The sequence below is a fragment of the Ornithorhynchus anatinus genome, chromosome 6, assembly GCF_004115215.2.
Source record: "Ornithorhynchus anatinus isolate Pmale09 chromosome 6, mOrnAna1.pri.v4, whole genome shotgun sequence".
NCBI lineage: Eukaryota > Metazoa > Chordata > Mammalia > Monotremata > Ornithorhynchidae > Ornithorhynchus > Ornithorhynchus anatinus.
The window spans coordinates 19279568-19304635 of NC_041733.1; the positions used below are offsets into that span (position 1 = coordinate 19279568).

The 25068-nt window shown below is 42.6% G+C and overlaps 1 protein-coding gene across 1 annotated transcript; it reads right to left on the reverse strand.

Annotated features, from left to right (window-relative positions):
- Positions 1-3212: 3212 nt before the first annotated feature.
- LOC100077204 (protein bicaudal D homolog 2-like) lies at positions 3213-24196 on the reverse strand. Its single transcript, XM_007669660.2, has 8 exons — positions 23921-24196; positions 23290-23502; positions 19628-19780; positions 17907-18329; positions 10180-11166; positions 7446-7597; positions 5583-5780; positions 3213-4923 (listed from the first exon to the last, which is right to left on the reverse strand). Coding segments are annotated over exons 1-8 (2331 nt in total). The 5' UTR covers positions 24125-24196; the 3' UTR covers positions 3213-4922.
- Between the last annotated feature and the right edge of the window lie 872 nt (positions 24197-25068).

Here is a 25068-nt window from a genome sequence, read left to right on the forward strand (position 1 = left end):
TCAATAAATATGATTGATTTCCCCGCCTCATCAATTTGTAGGGTGGGGGGTAGAAATAAGATAAAGTATTATATAAAGAAAAAAAGATGGAAAAAGCTACATTTCTACTTAGTGGAACAAATGTGTCCCATTGAATTAACCAATGACATTAACTGAGCACTTACTTTATGCAGAGAACTATACTAAGCACTTGGGAGAGTAATAATAATTATAGCAACTGTGGTATTTGTTAAGCATTTACTATGTGTCAAGCACTGTACTAAGTGCTGGGTTAGATCCAAGATAATCAGGTCCTACATAAGGCTCACAGTCTAAATAGGAGGGAGAACAGATAACAAATGCCCATTTTGCAGATGAGGGAACTGAAGCACAGATAATTTGAGTGATTTTCCCAGTGTCAAACAGCAGACAAGTGGTAGAGCCGGGCTTAGAACCCAGATCCTCTGACTCCCAGGTCTTTGTTATTTCCACTAGGCCACTTCTCCTTACTTCTTCTACAACAGAGTTGGAAGGCAACTTCCCTGCCCATGAGGAGTTTACACTGAATGTCACTGATTCTCCCTGGTGTGTAATTTAGAATGGATTTGTAAGTTGAGCAGGTTGAATAGAACAATACCCAATCAAAAGAGAATGCATAAATTATAAGGAATCTTCAGTCCCACCCTCTTCTGGCATCAGGGAAGGATGGGAGAAAAATACTGAGGTCTGGCAGGAGGCAGAGTTTAGAGCAAGGTGCCCTGGAGGGCCTGGAAGAGCAGAAAAGGCTCCCTCTTCACTTCTTTCACTCCCTTCATCTGTGCCCTGCATCTCATGGGAGCAGGAAGACTGTGAAATAGGGGGAGAAAAAAGCAGGAAGGGCAAAAATCAGATTAGAGGACAGATGGTCAAGGAGAGAGAAAACTTGAGAACTGGGACTGAATTTCCAAATCACCTTTTTCTCCCCAGAGGGGAAACGTTTCCCAAATGTTCTCCTTAAATTCCAGTCTTTAATGCCATTCTCCGCCCTCCACCTGACCCCCCCCCCCCACCACACACACACACACACACACACACACACACACATATGCTTCATTCAGCCTCAATGGCTATTCAACTCCAGTTCAGATAATTCATGCTTCCACTACCTCCTATTTTTTAAAACTTCTTTGGTGGGAGGAGGAAGAGAGGAAGTGGGAAATTGTCCCCCTAAATGTTGGACTTTGTGGTCACAGACTCCAATGGCACTCCTAATCCCCACTTCTGGGGTGCTGATCAGTGCTAAACATGGCCCAGTTGGAAAAGAGTGGTGCATTATACACACGTGTCAAAAATGGGCAGGGTAGCAAAAATCAAAAGAGGTTGGGGTCTGGGAATGAGGGGCCCTGGGTTCTAGTCCCACCTCTGCCACTGGCCTGCTGGGTGACCCTAGCCAAGTCACAACCTCTCTGAGCATCAGTTCCTCATCTGTAAAACTGGGGTAAAATAGATTGTGAGCCCTGGCTGGGATCAGGAGTGTCCGATCTGATCACCTTGTACTTATCTAATGCAGTGATTAGCACAGAGTAAGTGCTTAATAAATGTTAAAATTACTAGAATTGGTTTGTACAACAGAGCCTGAAAAAGCACCAAAAAGAAGCTGATGGTGGAGATCATGAGTCACCATGGGAAGCAGCGTGATCTATTGGCTAGAGCACAGGCCTAGGAGTCAGAAAAATCTAGGTTCTTATCTCACGTCCCACCCCGGCTGCTATGTGACCTCGGGCAAGTCACAACTTTTTTGTGCCTCAGTTACCTCATCTGTAAAAAGGGGATTAAAACTGTGACCCCACGGGAATACCGACTGTCCTATCTGACTTCTATGTACCCTGGCCCTTAGTACAGTGCCTGGCACATAGTAAGTTTTTAACAAATATCGTTAAAAACAAAACAAAAAACCCCCTAAGCTCAACTGCCATCGAGGTCCGGATTACATTCCGCTAGACTGTGAGTTCTTCAGAGTCGAGGCATTGTCTACACAAAACCATATGCCAGGTGTCACCCTGAGGACATTGGTCATGACCTTTCGAAGAGATGGCCTCAGCATTACAACATAATGGAAGAATGGAAAAGAGTACATGAAGAGTCCTGCAAAAAAATGACTTTTACCTGGTGGGTTTGCTTGAGGCTGTTGCAGGCTCTCCCATCTTGTTCTTCACTCTTTCCAGCCCAGCAGGCATAGGAAGGGAGCTGAGGTTTTCAGGGCAGCTGAGTCTCTGAGAAGGACCCTACTGCTGGGGTGAAGTCCCATCCAACAGCAGCTTCATTTTTTTTTTTACAGTGGAGTGGTAAAGTGCCTGAAAATTGTTCCTCTAATAGAAAGTTATGTGCTTCAGCACCTTCTTATTGGCTTTGCCAAATTACTCGAATGTCTGTCACCAGTTCCCCTGACTCTTTTTTTTTTTTTTTTTTTTTTTAAGATTGGGAGCCAGTGATGCTGGCTGAATAATCCTTGTACCTTGACCCAGAATTTAGTACAAAGGGCTTAAGTGCAATAATGAGAAAATAAAACACTGCACACTTAGTTCCATACCCATTATAGTCACTTAGAAGCAGTATGGCACTAATGGCAAGAGCACGGGCTTGGGAGTCAGAGGATGTGGATTCTAATCCTGGCTTTGCTGTTTGTCTGCTGTGTGACTTTGGGCAAGTCACTTAACTTCTCTGTGCCTCAGTTACCTCATCTGTAAAATAGGGATTAGGACTGTGAGCCCATGTAGGACAGGGACTGTGTCCAACCTGATTACCTTGTATCTAACCTAGTGCTTAGAACAGTACTTGACACATAGCAAGTGCTTAATACCATAATCATTATTATTAAAGTCACAAGTGACACCAAGGTCCCAAACTGAAAGGTTAAGATGTCAGAATGGGTCACTGACAAGGACGGTGAAGTGTTTTCCACACCAGAGAAAAACCTATCATCTGGTGTGAGGGCATGGTTGCGATAGTGCTGAGAAGCATCGATCATATTTACTAAGCGCTTATTGTGTGCAGACCACTGGCCTAAGTGCTTGGGAGAGTACCTCATAACAGAGTTGCTAGACACATTCCCTGCCCACAGTGAGCTGTGAATAGATTGGTTGACTTCTGGGGATTTCTTCCAATTTAGAGATTCCATGTAGCACAATGTGACAGAGAAAAACTACAAAAAAAAATAAATAAATTTTAAAAAAAAAGACCCAAAACTCAGGAAATCTGAGAAGTCTAGAGTAATTTATTTATAAATTCTATTTTCCAGACATAACCATCTTCATTTTTACACTTTATACTTGATAGGAAAAAGCATGAGGACTTTTTTGATTTTAATAACAGGACAGATACATTATGAGTCAAATAATCACTATTTAAACAAGGATTTTAGAGACAATTTCCCCGAGTTAAACAGTACCTTTACTCTTTAGAAGTTACAGGCATTGCTTTGTGAGAACTTGGAGCGTACTGCCCACCCTAGAGCCCCATTCTCTGCAGTTGCCGCTTTCACATCAGTAGAGATGAAGGAAAGGAATAAAAAGCATTTTGAAACATTTAAGTTTCCTGCAATTAAAGTGCTTATTTTGATGTGTGTATGTGTGCTTCAGACCAGCTGCTAGATTCTGCTGCCCCCATCCTGCCCCAAAAAATATTCTCCTGTGAACCAGCACTCCCTAACAGACAAGAAGGGACCTCGAGGAGTGGCTCTGCTCCCACACTTGCTTCGAAAAATGACCGAGGATTAGCATTTGCTTCAATCCTACGACCTTGTGCACTTTACAGCTCTGCCTTCCTAAGGGGAGAAGGGACAGGTACAACTTCTCACCAACCCTACAGAATCCCACAGCTGGAACTTTTCCTTTAGTTATCAAAACCTGTTGATGCTTATTTCTGCTGCTTCTTCTTATCCTTACTGAGGATTAAAAAATCTTGTCCTTGGGAATTTAAAAAAAGCCCATTCTGTTACTCAAGTTTGCAGTTACTGCGAGTCTGTCCTTACAGCCACAAACTGCTTTAGTCGCTTATTGTGTGTCACATGGCACTGGAGCTGGCGATGGTGTACACTTCTGTCCTGCACCCCTCACACTGGATTTTACCTGGAAACAACAGGTAGGTGGAGGCATCTCGGGGAGAAGCATTCCACACGCCAGACTCAGTGGCCCCCATCAGAGCACGTTCCTTCTTTATAAACAATCCACCAAAGTATTCCCCGCTACTCGTATTTTTGCTCAGGGGTTTTCCCCCTCACATGACAAAATGGCAGATGCTGTTTTGATCATATATGTATATACACACACACACAAACATACACATTTAAAAATTTTAAAGAGCAATAGTGCTTTCGTGGCAATCCCCTATACGTAACAACCAATACTGCATACAGACAGCACCGTGTATAGGCCAATTTAGCTGAAACTCACTAGTATACTTGGAAATATAAGAAGTAAAGGCACTTTAAATTTTTAAAAAACCTACAGTTAGTCAGGGCAAAGAATGTGCTTGGGGCTCCTTCATTAGGAAGGTTAGCTTGCGTCGAGAAAAGGAACAGATTGAAACCATTAATGGATATTAGGAAATATTCTCCAGACATCACTCTGCTTTTTTTCTTCTATCTTATTCAGCACCAAGATTTCAGGACAGTAAATATAAAAAAAGACTTCAATGGAATGTAATTTTATTTTGTATCAGACTCAGTGCTTCCGGGTTCCTTTTTCAACATGTCCATCTGTTTTGCAGTATTTCGGATTTACTTTTTCTAAGCTTTAAACAATATGCTTTTGTACGTGGGGGAAGAAGACACTACTTTTCTTTGACAATCATTCACAAGATTCATCTGAAATTACTTGATCTCATGCCTAAACCCATCCTCTGCAGACCTGGATCCTCTCTGGTAAGGAGCAGTGCTGATAAAACTTGAGTCTCTGCCTCTTGCTTCTGGCGGGAAACAAAAAATTAAAATTAAGAAAGCATTTTCAACACATGGCTTATAGCTCAAAATCAAGTGCACATGGCTTATAGCTCAAAAATCACACGCACATATTAGGAAGAATTTATACTCAAGTAAAACAGTTGTTGACTGTTGGAATGCCCGAAAAATGACTCGTTACTATCATCTACTTCACGGCACTTATATACATATCCTTATACCTTAATTTCCTCATCCGCAGTGCCATTTCAATGCCTCTAAACTGTAAGCTCTTTAAGGGCAGGGATCGTGTCTAACAACTCTACGGTACTCACCTCTCCCAAATGCTCACTACAGTGCTCTGCACACAGGACTCGTTCAGTAAATATCACTGACTGATTTACAAGAATCTGTCACATTCAGTGATTTTTGGACATGAAAACTATAAGAATAAGGTATTTACTTAAGCAAAAAGGAAGTGAAAGGAGGGCACCATTTTAGTTACGGAAGGATTAGATTATAAAAACAGACAAAAGCTCATTCTAGGCAACCACAAGGCACTTTGGGTATGTGCATCATTCAGATGCACAGCAAGGAAGAGGCTCGCAAACTAGGCCCATTCTTAATATCCTGGATTATTGTCTCACTCATCAAAACCAGTCCCTAGTCTTGGGTCAACATGACGTACCAAGTTACTTTTAGGTTTCTAAACTTAGATTTGGTAAGTGGCTTTGCCCAGTTGCTTTCCAGAGTCTCCAGACGATGGGTTAAAGCTAGCTTCTGTTGGATGGCCATTCTCAGCAAAGAATTTAATGTTTTCTTTTCATCTTCAGCTGCGGCAAGCTGCCTTTGCATTTCATCCAGCTGGGTAACATACTGGTCACATCTAGAATAGGAGAAAGTCACAAATGAGCAATCCCTGCTGAGCGTCACTTTCTGTTATTTTAAACACCCTGATTTCTCTTTAGCCTGACCTTCTATGGTAACCTTCCCTTTCAGGGAATACAAACAATGCCAAGAGTAGTGTAACTCAGCTGACCTGTTAGCTGCCAAAGATGAAACAAAAAACACACAAAACCAAATACAGGGATTTAATAAATCTGAAAGTATTCTCCTAATTCAAATAAAGTTTCTAAACAAGGTGAATTATTGGGGATTCAAGGGATTAGTTCAGCTTAATTCCTCTCGTGTGGCTTCTTGATACTTTAGTCACACACCCCTTTTTTAAAAATATTTGTTAAGCACTATGTACCAGGCTCTGTACTAAGTGCTGGGGTAGATACATGATCATCGGTTTGGACACCACCCCTGCCCCATATAGGGCTCACAGCCTTACTCCCCATTTTGCAGATGAGGCAAATGAGGAACAGAGAAGTTCAGTGACTTCCCCACGGTCATACAGCAGACGAGAGGCAGAGCCGGCATTAGAACCCAGGTTCTTTGACTCCCAGGCCCATGCTCTTTTCACTAGACCATGCTGCTTCTCGCAATTGGGTACTCACCCCCCCACTGTGGACCTTACGTACATATTTTATACTCTATTGCTTCCTCCTACCTGACATTTATTTTAGTATTTGTCTTCCCCAGCTACACTATAAGGTCCTTGAAAGCAGGGATCAAGTCTGCCAATTGGATTTTACCTTCCCAAGCTCTTGTGCAGAGTGCACACCACATTCAATCAACAGTATTTACTGAATGCTTCCTATGTGCAGAGCACTGTTCTAAGCACTTGGCAAAGTACAATACGATAGTGTTGACAGATATAATCTCTGCCTCAAGAGTTTACAGTCTCAGAGGGAGACAATCATTAAAATAAATTATTCATAGGGGATATAATAGCATATAAAAATATCTGCCTGAGTACTGTGGGGATGGGGTGAAAGAGAGGGAGAGGGAAGATAATTTGCCTTAAGTCTCAACATATCGCTAGCAAGATTACCTGGAATTCTTGACTTCTAGTCCTGTGTTTTGTCAGTTGACAAGTGGTTAGCGATTAGAGAGGAAGGCATGAATGGCAGGTGTATGAACTGTACTGAATGTGTGTATATGATACTGCTTCTTGCTGATTACGTGTATACAATCAATTTTACTTTCATACTACTGCACTGTCCTCTCCCAAGTGCTTAGTACAGTACTCTGCACACACTAATGCTCAATAAATACCACTGACCAATTCTTTTTTTCTAAAAATGGTATTTGTTAAGCATTTCCTATGTGCCAGGCACTGTACTAAGCCCTCAGGTAGCTCCAGTTTAATCAGGCTGGACTCAGTTCCTGCACCTTGTTTTACAGATGAGGTAACAGACACAGAAAAGTTAAGTGACTTGCCCATGGTCACAGAGAAGACAAGTGGCAGAGCCAGGATTAGAACCCGGGTCTGACTTCCAGGCCTGTGCTCTCTCCACTTGGCCACGCCGCTCCTCATTCCTTGTGGCATGCAAACTCACAGGGAAAATCCACAGAACCAATTCTTCAGTTTTACACTGGGGATGATCTCAAATGGCTATTCTGTATCTATTTTGCTAATGGAAGCACCCAGACTCATGCTTACCTGCTGGCAAATATTGTCCTTAAGGAGGAAAATGTAGCAGCGTCTTCTTTCAAAGTCTTCAGTTCATTCCTCAGTTTCATCATTGTTTCTGACACTAAAGACTTTTCATTCTCGTATTTACTCTTCAGATTGGAGAGCGCAACCTCAGCGGTCTTCGGAGGAGAAAGAGGAAGTGGAAATCATTTTGAGCTGAAAGAACTAACCCTCAAAAGTTCTGATTTTTTCACCGGAGATTTTCAATGACTTGCAAATACAGCACAACACTTATGACTATTTGTTTAATATTATTGGAGTCCCCCAATATTGCTAGATCAGAAATCATCAGGGATTATAAGGGATTATTATTATTAGTAAAAACAACAGTAATGATGATGATGTATCTGTTAAGTGCTTACTATGTGCCAAGCACTGGGGTACATACAAGGTTATCAGGTTGGATGCAGACCCTATCCCATGTAGCTCCCAGTCTCAATCCCCATTTTATGAGGATGAGGTAACTGAGGCCCAGAGAAGTGAAGTGACTTGCCCAAGGTCGCATAGCAGACAAGTGGCAGAGCCAGGATTAGAACCCAGGTCCTTCTGGCTCCCAGGCCCATGCTCTAGCTACTGTGCCACGCTTGTCAGGTCAACTCTGGGGAGGCGACTGGGTATGGGGAAGAGGCTTGCCATTTCCGGAAAAAAGATGCCTTTATTCATCTCTTTGAGGTAGTCTTTTACTGTGCCATAAACTGCAGGTGGCCACTTTAATGACCACTGCCATCTTCATCCCCCCTTGGACCGCTATCTTTCATTCATTCAATAGTATTTATTGAGCGCTTACTATGTGCAGAGCACTGTACTAAGCGTTTGGAATGGACAATTCGGCAACAGAGACAATCCCTGCCCAATGACGGGCTCACGGGATTTCTGCTAGGCCTGTTCACCTCCCAGAGTAATCTAAGTGACCCTTCAGTCCAAACCCTTCATCGCTGGTGACGTAACCTCGGAAAGCGCTCCTTTACTTGCAGAATTGGAATGAGAATTGAGGTGTCCTGATTTCCAAACAACTATGACTACTCACATCAATCAATGGTATTTACCGAGCACTTACTGTGTGTAGAACACTGTACTACGTGCTTGGGAGGTACAATATGAGTCAGTAGACATAATCCCTGCCCACAAGGAGCTTATAATAAGTCTTCATAAATCGTTGCAGTGACTGAAGGATATTAAAATAAAATAAAAAGATTCTTTTCACCTTACTCCCCACCTGCCTGTATCATTCATCATCTTCTTGGGAATTGTATTGTACTTGCCCAAGCATTTAGTAGAGTGTTCTGCACATAGTAAGTGCTCAAAAAATACCACTAAAGATGACATAAGCCTGTATGCAGGGAATGTGTCTGTTTATTATAATACTGTACTCTCCCAGGTGCTTAGTACAATGCTCTGAACACAGTGAATGCTCAATAAATAAGACTGAATGAATGAATTTGAGCCTTATTAAATATGTGTTTCTTTAGTTACCTTCACCTCTGCCAAAATAATTTATATGGAGGAAATACTGTTGCAAGACTTCTTATAAAAATAAGACGAGACCCACATTCTTTCTTCCAAAATGTTCTTTGTAAATACTTCTGAGGATCCCAACTAACTTGTTTCCCACAAAGGAATTTCCCCCAGTCTCTCCACTGCCCTAATAAGGTGTCAGCTGCTCCTTGAAGGGTAGAAAAGAATTCAAGATTTTCTGAGTCGTTAAAGACCGTCCCCACTTACATTTTTCTAATCATTAGTTCTGTGGGGAATGTAAGAGTTCCCATGATCTAAGCTCCTGTCATAATCTGCCCTTTCTTAGCCATTGCTGGTATTAATGAATTCAATAATGAATCCTAAGAGAATTCCACTGACTTTGTTCAAGCACCACAACCTTAAAGAAATGAAAATAAGTAGTGTGAGCACTTTAATTTGTGTAGTTTGCAGTTATGAAGCAGTCATTTCAGTCTTTTAACATAAATCCATTGCTAAAAGGCACTGCTCAATGAGGGTTCAATCCCTGCCTGGCCTTCCAAACTACACAAAAAGTATCCCTGGGAAGCACAAAAAACAATAACAACAATAATGATACTAATGGCATTTGTTAAATGCGTACTATGTGCCAAGCACTGGGGAAGATACAAGAAAATCAGACTCCACAGGGGGCTTACAGTCTAATTAGGAGGGAGAACAGGTATGGAATCCCCATTCTGCAGACGAGAGAAAGAAGGCACAGAGAAGTTAAGTGACATGCCCAAGGTGACAAAGCAGACAAGTGGCATGGCAGGGTTTGGAACCCAAGTCCTGTGACTTCCAGGCCCGTGCTCCTTCCACTAGGCCAAGCTGCTTCTCATCCAATACAACAGAGTAGGTAGGGCCCTTCCCTGCCCACAAGGAGCTTACGCTAAATGCCACTGATTCTCACCGATGTGTAATCTTTCTGCTTATCAGAAATGAACCACCACATGAATACAGCAAGGATAGAGTTCCACCCTGTGCAAAAGTTGTCCAGGTATCATTGTCTTAATTCCTGAGAAGTGAGCAGAAAGCTGACAGAGGAGGGACTGGAGTGGGAAGCAGCAAGACAAGCGGCGGAGCCGGGATTAGATGCCATGACCTTCCGATTATCAGGCCTGTGCTCTATCCACAATGCCAGGCCATCCCCTTGATTTTAATTAGGATGCAGTGAGGACAGACACACCCGCCCTCCTACAGCCTTTACCTGCTTGTTTGCCTTTAAGACAGTCCTCAGGGTGGTGATTTGCTCTCTCTTTGTGCTCAGCAAAGACTTCAGTTTCATGATCTCCTCAACCAGGGCATCCTTATCCTTCTCCAGCTCCGATGAGATGGTTTCTCGGGAGGTGTGATGCCACGACACCGCCAACGCAGTCTGGAGATGCTTTATCTGGTCCCGAATGATGGCAGTCAGAGTGGTCAGATTCAGGGTTTCCCTGTTGCTGTCTCCAAAATCAGACCCACAAGGTGACCCACAAGAGGAAGAAGGGGACTGGTCACCACTACCCATTTCCCCAGTTCCCGTCTCCGGGGAGAACAAGATTTTTCCAAAGAGATCGGAAGATTTCCTCTTCCTCACGTAGGCTTTGGTCGCGTGGCCATCTTTATAGTAGTCCAACATCACCCGATTGGGAATTAAATTGTTGCACACGCAGATGTGGTGATACATGTTAGCCAGCTCTTCAGTAAAGGCTGTCAGTTCATCCTGAGCCAGGCTGAGTTTTTCCTGAAAGTCCGAGGACTGTTTCCTCGAAGCCCGAAGCTCGCTCTCGAGGTCAGCAATGACCTCTTGGTCCTGCCTGCCCAATCTGACGTACAACCTCACCTTCTCTGCCAGCTCTTGAGACTCGGCCTTCCAGCTGTCTGCCTCCTCTCTGTACGTGGCTTCAATGTTGCGGTATTTCTGATGAAGTTCATCCAGTTCTTTCTTTAGGAGAGTTATCTGTGAATTAGGGGGACTGATCCTAAGTTCCTCAGGGGTCAGCTCGATCCACTGGCCATCTTCCCCATCTTTCTGCTCTTGAACGCAGGACAACTTCACCTTACTGGGTTCAGATGGCCTGCCCAGAGCCTTTAGCTGTTCAAGCAGGTGGCTATTTTGTTCCTGTTGTTTCGCCAGGGCTTCCTTGCTGCCATCCAGCTGCTTCTGTAATTCTTGTATATTACTTGCCAGAGATGACTTTTCTTGATCAACCTGCAAAGTATAAGAAGGTAAATGTGAAGGATCTGCGAGCACTCAGGAGTGAAGTTTCCCTTCCGAACTCAGTGACTCCTCACATCCACAGCATAGCTTATTAAAATCCCAGGCTGGGTACGTGGTTCACTAGATGGAAACCAGACACAAATATCTAAAAAACACAGAGCGATACATGATTTCGATGCCTCTCCTGCCTGTCCCATATTAGCGCTTCTATTTGGACTTAGGATAAGGTAATGAAAATCTGGAAGACCATATCTTTAGGGAAAAGTCCTTGTTATTACATAAATCCTAATTCTCCCAAAGCCGAAATGTATTCCCTAATAGTAATTTAGGCTGTCGGGGCAGTGCATTAAATTTTCAGGTCACTCACCAAGGGAACATTTAGTGCAAAAGCTTTTCTCTCTCTAGAAACTATCCCCCTGTGGCCTCAGGGCTTCATCGGAAGTGTACTCTCCTGAATGCTTAGTACAGTGCTCTGCACATAGTAAGCGCTCAATACCACTGATAACGATGATAATAATAATAATAATAATAATAATAATAATAATTGTGGTATTTGTTAAGCCAGGCACTGTAATAAGCGCTGGGGTGGAATACAAGTAAAAAGGGTTGGACCCAGTTCCTTTCCCCAATTTTACAGATGAGGTAACTGAAGCACAGAGAAGGTAAGCGACTTGCCCAAGGTCACAGAGCAGACAAGTGGCAGAGCCAGGATTAGACAACATGATCTTCTGACTCCCAGGTCTGTGCTCTAGTCACTTGTCCATTCTGCCATTAATCATCATCTCCCAATCATGTACTCCCTTTCCCTTCATTCGGGATCTCTCTACCTCTCTCTAGGTACACAGAAGTACCCCAGCTAAGCAACATGCCTCATTCGTGCTTCTGAGTTCCCATCCTCTATCCCACTGGCTGCTGAAAACCTCTACTTTAGAAACATAAGCAGCGATAATGCACTATATAGACTCCTTCTGCCTGAGAAAGAAAGAAAGAGAGGCCTCTTTTCCAACAGCCCAACCCCTGCCGAGAGTTATTTTAGGCGCCGAGAAACTCAGGCTCATTACTTGCTACCCTGGTTTGGCACTTCAGAGAATGACACGGTGTGACCTACTGAACCTCGGTCATTTGAGAGGTAATACTTCAAATCCAAGACAGGACTGGATGGTCCAAATGATGGCTCTGACAGCACAACGAAGGTCACCAGTCTTGTCTTCTCAAATAGGCTCGGAGAGTTCTGCCATCTTTCTGCCATCTAGTCTAAGAGACCCAATAACATTTGGGATGTGCCCTTCTTTTCCTTCTTCCTGGATTATCACCAGCAATACTTTTCTGATCTAGTGTCAGTTATGATGAATCTGACAGCGAGAAGCACCCCAACCATGTCCAATGTCAAGGCCGTGGATCGACATTTCCATTTTACTCCAGTCTTGGGTTTTCAGGGGTGACAGCTGAAGGAGGAGCCCACCCCCACCTATTGTGACCCTCCCTGGCTTTCCCTCATCCAGAAACATAGTTTGGGGAAAGTTGAGAGCCCAGCTGCACTAGTGGCAGTTATCGACTTCTCTGCTCCTTCACGTTAAAGAAAAAAAAAAAAGAGCTCTGGGTTGAAGGCCCAGTGGAAAAAAAAAAGCCACCAACCAAAAAAAAAAAAAACAAAAAAAAACCAACCAAAACCCAGCCCTGCCTTTAAGTTTACTTCGAAAGCTATCTTTTAAGATGCCATTTAGCAAAGGCATAATCTAGGAAATGGCAGTGAGTTTTAATTCAAAGTAGTCCGTTACTCTAAATGTTTCCAATCTGTTTGTATTAAAGCCTGATTTTTGACCACAAAAATCTGTTCTCCAGGATGCAGCTTACCCAATATCTGGCTCTCTGTGTCCACTGAAATAAAGTTTACACAGAAATGCAATACTTCTGTGGTTCAAAAGAAGGGAGTGCTATATTTAAGAGTAGTTATAAATCTACAAAGCAAAGAACAAATTACATAGCAAAGACACGTTTAAGCAGCAGCTTGGTCTAAAGTAATGCTTTTAAACTCCAGCCTAGGACAGATATTTTTTCTTCCTTTTACGGGCTTCATGCTAAACTAGAACAGAACAGTTAGTTCTCCTATGAATCAGGGGTTGCATTCTCAAAGAACCCTAGATTAGGAAAACTTGCTTTGTACAACTCACCCGGGTAGTGACGCCCGCAACAGTTTTCTCCTGGCACCACATCTCACTGAATCCAGACAGCTGTACATTGTCAGAAGAATGTTCCTGAATTCTGCCATTGTGCACTAACCCAAACCCGTGCAATGGGACAACTGAGTGTGTACTTTCATGGCAGAAGAACTGATAGTACTTTGACACGCGTTTTCATTACACACTTTGGATAGAAGGCTGCTGAGAAACTGGGGGAAACTTCTTTCCATAACTCACATCTCTCTGAATACAGGGAGATCCGGTGCCAGAAGAAAAAACTTTCTCACATGTGACCCGCAGTTCAGGGGTGAATACTACAGCATGAACTTTCTTGAATATGCTTTTTTCAGGGAACCCAACCCCCACATTCTATGAGAACTGTTCTTAAATCTCTAGCGATAGGAATTAAAAAAAGATTAATAGGACACAGAAACTGTAAGGTAAGTAGGAGTCCACATGGCCTAGGGACCTGATAAGAAACTGTTTGTGTCTTTACCCGATATCAATATCCTTCAAGCAACAATAACCTGATTAAATAATAATAATAATAATAAGTACTTACTCTGTGCCAAGCACTCTACTAAGTGCTGAGGTAGATACAAATAAATCAGGTTGGACGCACGGTCCCTGTCCCAAAGTGGGGCTCACAGTTTAAATAGGAGGGAGTAGAATTAAATCCCCATTTTACAGATGAGGTAACCGAGGCCCAGAGAAGTTAAGGGATTAACCCAAGGTCACACAAAGCAGGCAAGTGGCAGAGCCAGGATTAGAATTCAGGTCCTCTGACTTCCAGGCCTGTGCTCTTTCCACTAGACCACACTGCTTCTTACTTCTATGGAATTACTGGAGGATTTGGGCTTGTTCTGTTTTATTATTTAATATTCAAACTAAAAGAATACTATTACATATTTTAAATATGCCAATTCATAGTTTATATTCTCTATGTTGAGAATAGGGAGGAGTGTAGTAGTTTGGTCTGTCATTATTAAAATTAATCCAGGGGTGGTACCGGCAAAAATTTGGTGGACTAGAAGATTTTCAAGATTCCCAGGATAAATTTGCATCACAAAGCTATATTATTTCACATTTCATTTATGCTCCCTCAGAGTGGGGTAGGTAGTGTTTGGGAGGGTGGGGAGAGGAAATAAAGCACATTATTGATTATAGCCAATTTCACTGTAAAGTTTGTTGCTGAAAAAAAACCCACCAAAAACAGCAGTTTCAACAAACTTTGCCAAAGCCAAACGTCCACAGAAATTCACTGAGTTCAAGAAGGAGTTAGAGCTGCTTCAAAAGAAATCAGCCAAGTTTGACAACACTACTACCTGGGTTTTGAAAGCCAACAGTTAACAGTCTCTGCAGGTGCGAGGTGAGCAGCTGCTCAAGAGTGAGGATGTGGCATTTTAAGAATATTTTTAGTCATTTCCTGTTGTGAAGAGTCATTAGCACCAAAATGAATCAAGATACTCTACTTCCGCTTCGCCTTTTCAGCTCATCGGAGTTCCACAGTAGGGGAAGACCAAAAAACTATATTTTATAAAATATACCAGCCTTTTTAGCCAAGTAGTAGTTACTCATAGCCTTTTCTAAGCACACTGATGGCAAATAAAACAGGATCGGAAGGGGTGTGACCAGCTGCATGTGATGACCGTGTCGGAGACAAAGAAACTTTTCATTTATAACAAGAGAGAAGCATTTTCATTTGTTTAAACAGACAAGTCGCTTCATAAACCAACTACCACCAAATGCCAAATGGAAATCCTCAGGTCCTGTCACAAGACATCATAATGCTTTCTTTCCTACAATGGGAATTTCTGATATTATTATAAAGAACCAAGTATAAAGTTTATCATGCAAATATTCAAAGATGAATCTTCTGCAAATTCAAGTCAAGAACAGATATGGTCATTTTCTATAAAGGCCTAGTATTCAGGACCTGATTATTAATAAGGTAAATGACAGTGGCACAAAAGCTATTCAGTCCCCGATGACAGAGGCATCATCTTCTTTCTTACCCTCTGAATTAGTGTCACTAAAATCACTGTTTCAGAAAACAAACATGGGAAAGAGTTATGAGGAGAGAGAGAGAGACAGAGAGAGAGAGATCTACAGAAGACTTGAAGTTCACATTTTTCAAAGTAAACACTAATGTAAGTGGGTCAAAAACCTAGTAAAAAACCTGATTTTTAAATCCTACTTGTTAGCAATAAGAAACTATCTTGTTTCCAAGTCTTACTGTACTGCTATCATAACTTCTTACTTTTCCCACTTTGATCTTCACAGTGAATTATGCCTGCAAGAAAACAGGATCTATTCCTTTTTAGTCCATGACCCAAGTCAACTGTTCATGACCTAGATCTCTGTAGTAACTAAATTATGGCTCTACCAACACAAAATTCTTATTCTCTGAAAGGATGAGCAACCACAGTAACAAAGTTGGAGAGAAGCAGAAAAGGGCACATGGCCATTCTTAGAAGAACTAAAAAGGGAAAAGAAAAATGCTGAAATTGAATTCAGTGAAGCACAGCATTCCACAGGAGAAATGAGATGAGGTCACGATATGAGAAAAGGGGTGGGGGAGGGTCTAAAGTCCCTTTATGATAAACAAAGAGTCTTTCATCTTTACTAGAAAAATCTCAGGTACACAAACTGGCTAGGGATTGCATCCAAATTTCATCCATGCATTTCTCAGTGCTTGATCCAGGGCTATGTACATTGTAAACATTTAATAAACACGATTACTACTAGTATTATTATTACTGTTCCCCTACCTTGACCATTTTTCTAAAAAGAAGATCCTTTCGAATCAACTGTTAAGAATCAGGACATCCACCAATTTAGCTATGTTCATTGGCAGTTAAGTTCCTTTAGACCATGACCGTCCTATTTCCACTACTGGAAACTCCTACTAGTTCGGTAGTACTATCAGTAAATACTAATAATTATCATTATTATTATGGCATCTAAATGTTTTCTATGTGCTACACACAGAGTAAATGCAAGACTATGAAATCAGACATATCCCCACCCACATGGAACATGCAATTTGTCGATCACTCGGGGCCTCAATTTTCTCCTCTGGAAGATGAGGATAAGTGACTTGCCCAAGGTCACAAGCAGGCCAGTGGCAGAGCTAGGATTCAAACCTGGGGCTCCTGACTCCCAGCCCTGTGTTCCTGACACTAGACCATGCTGCCTTCTACTGAATAGCTGATAAAGCAAACAAACAAACCCCCCCAAAAAACCCACTCAACAAGTGTGACTTAGATCGATTTACAGAGCAGCTAACTGTTCATAAAGATTTAAAAAAAATTATGTAAAACCATGACCAAATGAGCCTTCAGAAGAAAGTGGCAATCACTTGAGAGATTCAAATTGATTTCCTGGGTCGTTAGTTTCCTTTGGTACTGGGGGAAAAATGTTCTTCCCCACTCTTTTCTCCCTTATCCTCCATCTGAAAACTGAGAAAAAAAATTGTTGCCACCTTACAACAACTTCACAGGGATGCTGTGAGATGTCAAAGAAAACAAAAACTGAGTAAATTCTGAACAAAATGAGTTTTAAAATCATTAAGAATTCCCCATAACCTTTAAGTGTCATGAGATCAAATTAGAAGACAGCTTCTTTCACACTGGATCACAACGCAATCCCGCCTGAAGTCTACTGGTCTAGGCCCAAGAAGGTAAGGTGTTCTCTTGTTAGCTTATTTGGTGATGTGCTAAATTTATATGGATGATTTCAGCAAAGGCTATTTTGGGAGAAATAGCTAAGACTTCCAACATATTTGTCTTACAAATTCATGCATATCATCCTAGCGGTCTTCAGGAAAACTTTTGGAGGGCAGCTGCCATTTCTCAACTAGCTTGCCTTAAGTGATTGGAGTTGGGTTTGCGTGCATGGGTGTGTACTTGTGCCTGTATGCAAAGCTGCACTACTGAACAGGAAACTCAGACGAGATTATCCATCTACAGTTCTTTTCTTATGATGAAACCAGCTACAGGTTTAAGAAGTCTTTAATTCTCTTTTCTGTTCAAGGCATTCCTTTACCTGGTGAAACCATTGGAATACTCTTCAATGTCATCCACAGGATTAAGAGAGCTTGTTTCTACACTAACACAGCCTTTTAGAAGTTTAGAAATACAACGGCTCTCCTGCTAACCCTGAAAAGAACTCAGCCACTTTCTGGTCAAACAAAACCTGAAGGTCTTTTAATCCGATAAAATCAGCTATCTTTCTGACACCCACAATAGCTTCTCCAGCGTGGCCTAGTGGAAAGAGGCTGGCCTGGGAGTCAGAGGATCTGGGCTGTAACCCCAGCTCTGTGGCTTGTCTGTTATGTGACCTTGGGCAAGTCATATCCTTGTCTGCACCTCAGTCACCTCATCTGTCAAACAGGGATTAAGCCTGTGAACCCCAAGTGGGACAGGAACTGTGTCCAACCTGATTAGCTTGTCTCCACCCCAGTGCTTAATATAGTTCCTGGCATGTAGTAAGTGCTTCACAGATGGCATGAAAAGCAAAACAACAAAAAAGTAAGAAAGCTAATCATACCTGGAGAAGCTGTTGCTTCAGTTTCTGAATCTCGGTAAAACTGAGCTCACTGAAGAGGTCACTCACTAAAGCAGGTTCAGGTTGTAGGCTGTTGCTGGCCCCGGGGATGGACTCTGTGTTCTCCCCAAGAAGTTTACTGAAGCCACCGTTAGCGTATCCACTGTCCAGTTCATCTTCATCACCCCGATTCAGATCCTCCAGGTTCACTTGTAGGCTCCTGAGGGAACCATAGTTACCGTAGCTAGACAGCTCTTTGCGCAATTCATTCTTCTGTTCCCGCTCACTCTTGAGGGATTCTAGTGCCTCCTCCAGCTGCTGCTCAGAAATTTCCTTCAGTCGAGCCATTTCATCCAGTTGACCACTGAGTATTTCAAATTCTTCCTCTCTTCTCTTCAGTTCATGTTTTAGGCATTCAAATTCGACCTGAAATGAAAGCAACAAATAGCCCTTAAACAGTTATCTTCTCCAGGCAGAGAGCTGATTGATCACCCACGTCTCCATTCCTCTGCTACCATATCTATACTCACATCATGTGGTCAAGTGCCTTAGGGAAACGGACAGAAAGCAGAGTCCTATTAATCTTGTTTTGGCCAGCAGAAGCCCATAATGGTGACAATTATTATTATTTTGATATTCATTAGGCAATTATTAAATGTGTCAAGCACTGTTCAAAAAGCTGGTGTAGATACATGTTAATCAGGTTGGACATGGTCCCTGTCGCATAAAGGGCTTCTGGTCTAAGTAGGAGGGTGAAAAGGTATTGAATCCCCATTTTACAGTTGAGGAAACTGAGATCCAGGCAAGTTCCGTGACTTGCCCAAGGTCACACAGCAGTCATGTCACAGCAGACCTGGGATTAGAACCCAGGTCCTCTGACTCCCAGACCTGTGTTCATTACTAAGCACTCACTGTGCTCTTGGGAGAGTAAGACAGAGGAGGTAGACCCAAAGTCTCATCCTCCCAGAGCTTACAGTTGAGCTGGGGGAATGAACAGAATGATAGATATTTGGTGGCACTGAGCAAGTCCCCTCAGTTCAACTTGGTATGGGGCTCTGCCACAAGCTTGCTGTGTGACCGTGGGCAAGTCACTTAGTTTCTCAGTACCTCAGTTACATCATCTGTAAAATGGGAATTAAGATGTTGAGTCCCTGGTGAGAGAGGGACTGTGTCCAACCTGATTATCTTGGGTTTACCCCAGTGCTTAGAACAGTGCTTGGCACTTAGCAAGAACTTAAGTACCATAATTATTATTATTATTATTCTGAGTCTGGCAAGTGAAGTAGTTCTGCTCCTTAACCCCTCCCTCTGCCCTCAGACATTAGTTCTGGGGGTCCTACACCAACGAATTCGTCCCAGACAGAGCAATTCTAGCTCACACGGGGAGAGATGGGGTCCCCCTCAACTCATGGGGTTTTAAAATGGGCACTTCTGGAACACAGCAAAATTTGCCAGCCCTTAAGATCAGCTCTGACAATGTTTTACATATAACCTCAAAGGATCTATCCCGTGAGACGTTAGGTAGGTTACTCTTTCAGGGAAGGATGGCATTTTGTTTGGTTCACGGAATCCGCAGGCCAAGTCAGACTTCCAAGTCAGAGGCGGCTTTACATTCAATACTTGCCAAAAGGCCCCCTATGACTTTATAAAAGGAGGGATCAACTTTCTTTTGGACACAAATCGATATAGTGGAATGGCATAAAACACCAGTGGGACCAAAATACCTGGTTCTCTTTCAAAGTGGAAACTTGCTTCTGTAAGGAGATATTTTCTTCCTCCAGTTCTGTGCAGTCCTGCAGCTGCCGATTTTCTCTGACCTTGTACTGTTTGACCTCATCTTTCAACTGAGCTTTTTCAGTCTCTATGCACTTGCATTCCTGAGAAGAAAAATCGTAAGAGGACATTTAAATGGGCATTTCAGAGCTTCTCCAATTTTTCCCAAAGAAGGTCCTCCTTTAATATACATGAATATAAGTACTCAAAGGGTTTTATGTAAGAAAAAGTACGACCGATATCTGTTTTGCTTTTACATAAATTCTTGGCCTTTCAGGGAGGTGACTGATTGCCCTGTCCCCAGCCCCCATCTTTTTTTTTTAATGGTATTTAAGTGCTTTCTGTGGGTCAGGCACAAATCAGGTTGGAATACACGATCATCTCTCGCTTGACAGATGCTGAGGGGCTGGATCACAACCACATAAGCTTTGCAAAAACAAGGATACCCAAAGAGCCCAGGTCAGTTTGCATTCCTGGTTTTTTATCTATTAAATTCATATTTATTAAGCATCAAGGTATATTGGGCATTATGTACGACATACCCCCCCCAAATGTCATCTCTGAACATAACTCTAGTGAAGCCACTTGATTTCCCCAGGGTCTCATTTCAGTTTTGGCCTTTTGTCTCCTCGGGTTCTTGGCAAACTGCACTTTTACACACAGCTCTGAGTTTAACTGGAACAATCAGGTTTGATATTTCCCCTTCTTCAGGTACACAGCATCTATCAGTAAACATCCTTTCTCTTATTGTAACAACTTTATCGTATTAAGAGGCTTCCCTGAACTTGGGATTTTTGTCTGAATAAAGCCCTATTTCCTTCCCCACACTGTAGTTGGGAATATTTAGAAGAAAAAATGGCTAAAGTTACCTTGCTCAAGTAAGCAGGTCTGTATTTTTTCAAGTATAGCATCCATGTTCCCTATTAACAGAGAACAGAACCAGTTCTGGCTAGGTCTACTGTTTGGATACAGCAAGGATGTGGAGTGGTTGTCAGGAAGTGTTCCCCATGTCAGAGGTTTAACAAAAGAAGACCTGTTCTACTGCCCTCTCAGAGAAGCTGCTAAAATGCCAAAGGGGAGAGCGGACCAAAGAACTGGACTGGCTCCAGACATTTGCCTATCCCTGGGGAGGGGAAAAATTTGTCACCCCATCCAGTTGTAGTTCCACACATCAAAGTTACGCGGTATGAAGTAACTGTGGTAATAATTTAACTACTTATGATGTGTCAAGCATTGTTCAAAGAACTGGATCAGATCCAAATTAATTAGGTTGGACATAGTCCCTATCCCACATGGGGCTCACAGTCTAAGTAGGGGCGAGAACAGGTATTGAATCCCCATTTTACAGATGAGGAAACTGAGGCAAAGAAAAGTGAGTGACTTGCCCAAGGTCACACACGGCATGCCAGTGGCAGAGCCAGGAGTAGAACTCAGGTCCTTTGACTCTCAGGCCCCTGCTCTTTCCCCTAGGCCATGCTACTCCAAGTCATTCTCTGGTGATGGGGGCACAGGGGACAAGGAGGGGGGGTCAGAACCCCCTCCACCACTTGCTCCAGAGTTTTTGGGTGTCCTCCCAGGTCCCCCTATGATTTGGGAAGATTTTCAACTGCTGTCCCTTGCCGGACAACAGGTTGAGGCAACTGCTTCACTTGCTAATATCAGAAGCCAACTCTACTGAGAGGAGGCTGATGTGGTTCTACCCCATCGCATTTTGTCCCCCTCTCTGCCCCAAGAGAGGCTAGGTTTCTACCCAGCTAGGTAAGAAGGTCAAGTGTTTCTCTAGCCTTCCTGCTCTTCTCCCTCACAATACCGTGGCCCAGCTTTCTCCAGTCAGCTCTCCAATGAACTTTCCATTCTACCTCTCCATACTGTCGCTGCATGTCATTTCAGTGAGTCCTTAATCTTCTAAGATTTGGTCCACTTGCCTGCTGTGTGACCTTGGGCAAGTCACTTCTTTGTGCCTCGGTTTCCTTAACTGCAAAATGGGGATTAAATCCTACGGCCCTCTTACTTAAACCACGTGGGACAGAGGCTGCGTTCATTCTGATTATCTTGTACCTACCCAGCGCCTAATATGGTGTTTGCCACACAATAAGTGCTCAAGTACTATTATTATTATTATTATTATTATTATTATTATTATTATTATTATAATAAGTTAAACTATTTTTGGAGGTGGTCACAAGGTCATAATGTTAATATATTCAACTAGGAAAAACAAGTTATTTGTGCTATGTTTGGAAATTTACCTCAGTGAATCCTTCAAAATGGATTTATTTAGTTAGAGGGCAAAGAAGAGTCATTCGCTCCATTAAAATTCAGGCCAACAACTAAATCCCCCCACATCCTTCGGGACTGTTACCAATTGATTCACACCCTCCCTACAATTCTGATGTCCTTTATATTCTCAAACTAGATTGGAAGTCCTTGAAATGCACCTACATGAAAAGAACTGCCTTTTTCTGAGCCAGTGTATACGAATGCTAGCAGCATCCACTTACTACCCTGTTAAATAATAAATGAGGCATGATCTCAATCATTTTATCACAAGCATGTTACACAATACTGCCAATATTAGTAACTTAAAAAAAAAAAAGGTATTTTCAGAGGGTAGTTCCATGCACAAACTTTTCATTTTGAGCATGGAACTGAAAGGGGTCATGGACTTTTGGGGAGGTGAAGACTAAGAAGGGACAAGCTTCAGAGAACTAACAGGTCAGAAATCCTCTAGTTCGGATGGTTAAAACCAGGAATCAATCGAATTTGAGTGTTGACTGGGTGCAGAGCGATGAACTAAGTGCTTGGGAGAGTACCATATAACAGAGTTGATAGATGCATCCCCTGCCTTCAAAGAGCTTAGAGTCTGGAGAGACTATTTGGGCTTGTTTGGTTGTGTGCTGGGTCTCTGTTGTGACTCAGTCGCTCAGCATTGATCTCTCAGAGGCAGGGGCCAGCAAACAATTCGTCTTCCATAGTTTCCCAGATTGGAAACCTTCTAGTCTTGTCTGAGGTCTGGGTGTTTAAATCGAAAAGCTTTGTGGACAGTTGGCCCTGTGGACAGTTGGTCCTGTGGAGTGGACATCTATGACTGTGCATGATTTCCTCACAGAACTGGCTCACGCTCAGTCACCAAAGGGGAGGTGAGGCAGGGAGACAGGAGAAGATTTGGGTTACAAAAATGGCCCATGTCACATCCCACTTCAGATATTATTCATTCATTCACTCGTATTTACTGAGCACTTACTGTGTGCAAAGCATTGTATTAAGCACTTGGGAAAGTACAACAATTAACAGTGACATTCCCTGCCCACAGAGAGCTTGCAGTTCAGAGGGGAAAAATTGCAATCAGTACTTGCTGTAATACCAGTCGAAGTATACCTGGGCTTTTAAAAGTAACCCACTGAGGTTTGAGAGGTTAAAAACAAAATATGAGATAATCTGGAACTGTTTACAGGGAGGTATACAGACCCAAATCAGTCAATAGTATTTATTGAGCGCTTACTGTGTGCATAGCACTGTACTACGCGGTAGGAAGAGTACAACAATAAACGGACACATATCCCAACCACAGTATCAACCTCTACCATTTTCCACTTTAGAGCCAGAAACCCACCTTTTTAAGATCCTGGATTATGGTATTGAGGCGGTCATTTTCTGCAGATGTATTGCTCAGGTGGGATTTCAGCTGCTTAATGTCAGTCTGTAAATCTTCAATTTTCTCTGTCAGCTTGGCTTCTTTGGAAGCTGTCTCCTGAAGTAAGCATTCCTCCCGGCTTTCCCCATCGGCTGTGGCACGTTTATGATTACTATAAGACTCGGCTAATGCCTAAAATGTAGGCAGAAAACAACCACTTCAGGGGCAGCTCAGAGAAGTGTTTGGAGAACAATATTTACAGCAGTACTGCCAAAGGAGCAAAGTGATAATCACAAGTAGATAGCCCTCTGCCACAACTATATTTTCTGGTGATCAGAAGAGTGCAAATGTCATTTCTATTTTCAAAAGTTATGGAAAATATTATCAATATTTTAAACCGAGAATTTAGAGAATAAAAATGAGCAACTAAATAGTTTGGGAATTTTAGTGGAAGAGGCCGGGGAATGAAAGTGACAACCTAAATAAGTAGGAAGAAAGGAGTATATTTTAACATCTTCCCAAGAATGTTTGGTCACATAGGCACAGACATGGCCACGTCACCAATGATTAACAAGTTGTTCAAAACTCTCTAATGACTGCCCCCTTTTACCTCTTTTATGTGCTTCAGCTCCAGTCTCTGTGTTTCTACCTCTAGCTCCAGATCTGCAAATTTCCGCTTGAGGTCTGCATTTTCCTCCAGCACCACCAGACCATATTTAGCAGCTTGAACCTTTTCTTGAGTCGTCTCCTGCAGCTCTGTCGACAGGCGTTCCACTTCAGCCCTCAACAGGAGCACGACTTTTTCTTGATCCATTGAGACTTTTCTGGAGTACTGCTTTTGAAGGAAACATCAGTGAAGACTTGACATGATGCCGTGGACAAAATCCTTGAAAGGTACAGGAAAGAACAGGTTTTTTTTTTAAAAAACGAACAACTAAGCCAAAAGCATTACTGAAAATCCTGAATTTACTCACAAGTAAGGTTAAAAACATAACTCAAGGTGACTCAGTGTCATTCTTTAAAGTATCAAGAAAGTCTCAAGAAGAGGCTGGGAAAACTGCTAATCCTAAAATCAAGTTCCCAAGTAGCAATGTTTGGACATCAAAATAAATCTTCCCCTCTGAAAGTCTGTTGCCCAACCAGGCAGCTACATCAAACACAGTGGAAAGGGCAAGCTAGGAAAGTCCCTGAGGCTATCCATTCAGGAAGCTGAATTGTGAACGTAAGCATTAGTTCCGGATAACCTATATTCTAAGAAATGGTAGTCTGCACTTTGAGAAAGCTGAACCCAAATGCTATGTGGAACACACCTGCAACACTGTTACAATACTTCTATCTACTTTAAGGGATAAAGAACAAAATTTGGAAAAACTCAAAGTCTTCTTCCCAGACAGATAAGCTTTGGTCCTGAGCCTTCAATCAATCCATCAGTGCTTAGCTATTCACAGAGCACTGAACTAGGTGCTTGGAAGAATACATCAGAATCGGCAGATACATTTCCTGCCCGTGACGAGCTTACAGTCTAGAGGAAGATGGAGAACCCTGAGAAGCAGCATGGTCTAGGAGAGCACAGGTCAGGGAGTCAAAAGGACCTGGGTTCTAATCCCGGCTCTGCCACTCCTCTGCTGTGTGACCCTCTGCAAATCACTTAGTTTATCTGGGCCTCCAGAACTGTCCACTGGATACAGGACAGCAGGGGCCAATTCAGGGGCGTTTCCCATCTCCATCTGTCAAAGGCTTTTCCGGCAGCTATTAGTG

What these genes read in the sequence shown, in the direction of transcription:
- LOC100077204 (XM_007669660.2), bottom strand. Translation starts at nt 24,124, where the DNA reads ATGGATCAAGAAAAAGTCGTGCTCCTGTTGAGGGCTGAAGTGGAACGC. An exon ending in TAATCCAGGATCTTAAAAAG is followed by an intron (nt 19,781 to 23,289) that starts GTGGGTTTCTGG and finishes TTTTCTTCTCAG; the next exon opens with GAATGCAAGTGCATAGAGAC. An exon ending in CCACTTTGAAAGAGAACCAG is followed by an intron (nt 18,330 to 19,627) that starts GTATTTTGGTCC and finishes CTTTCATTTCAG; the next exon opens with GTCGAATTTGAATGCCTAAA.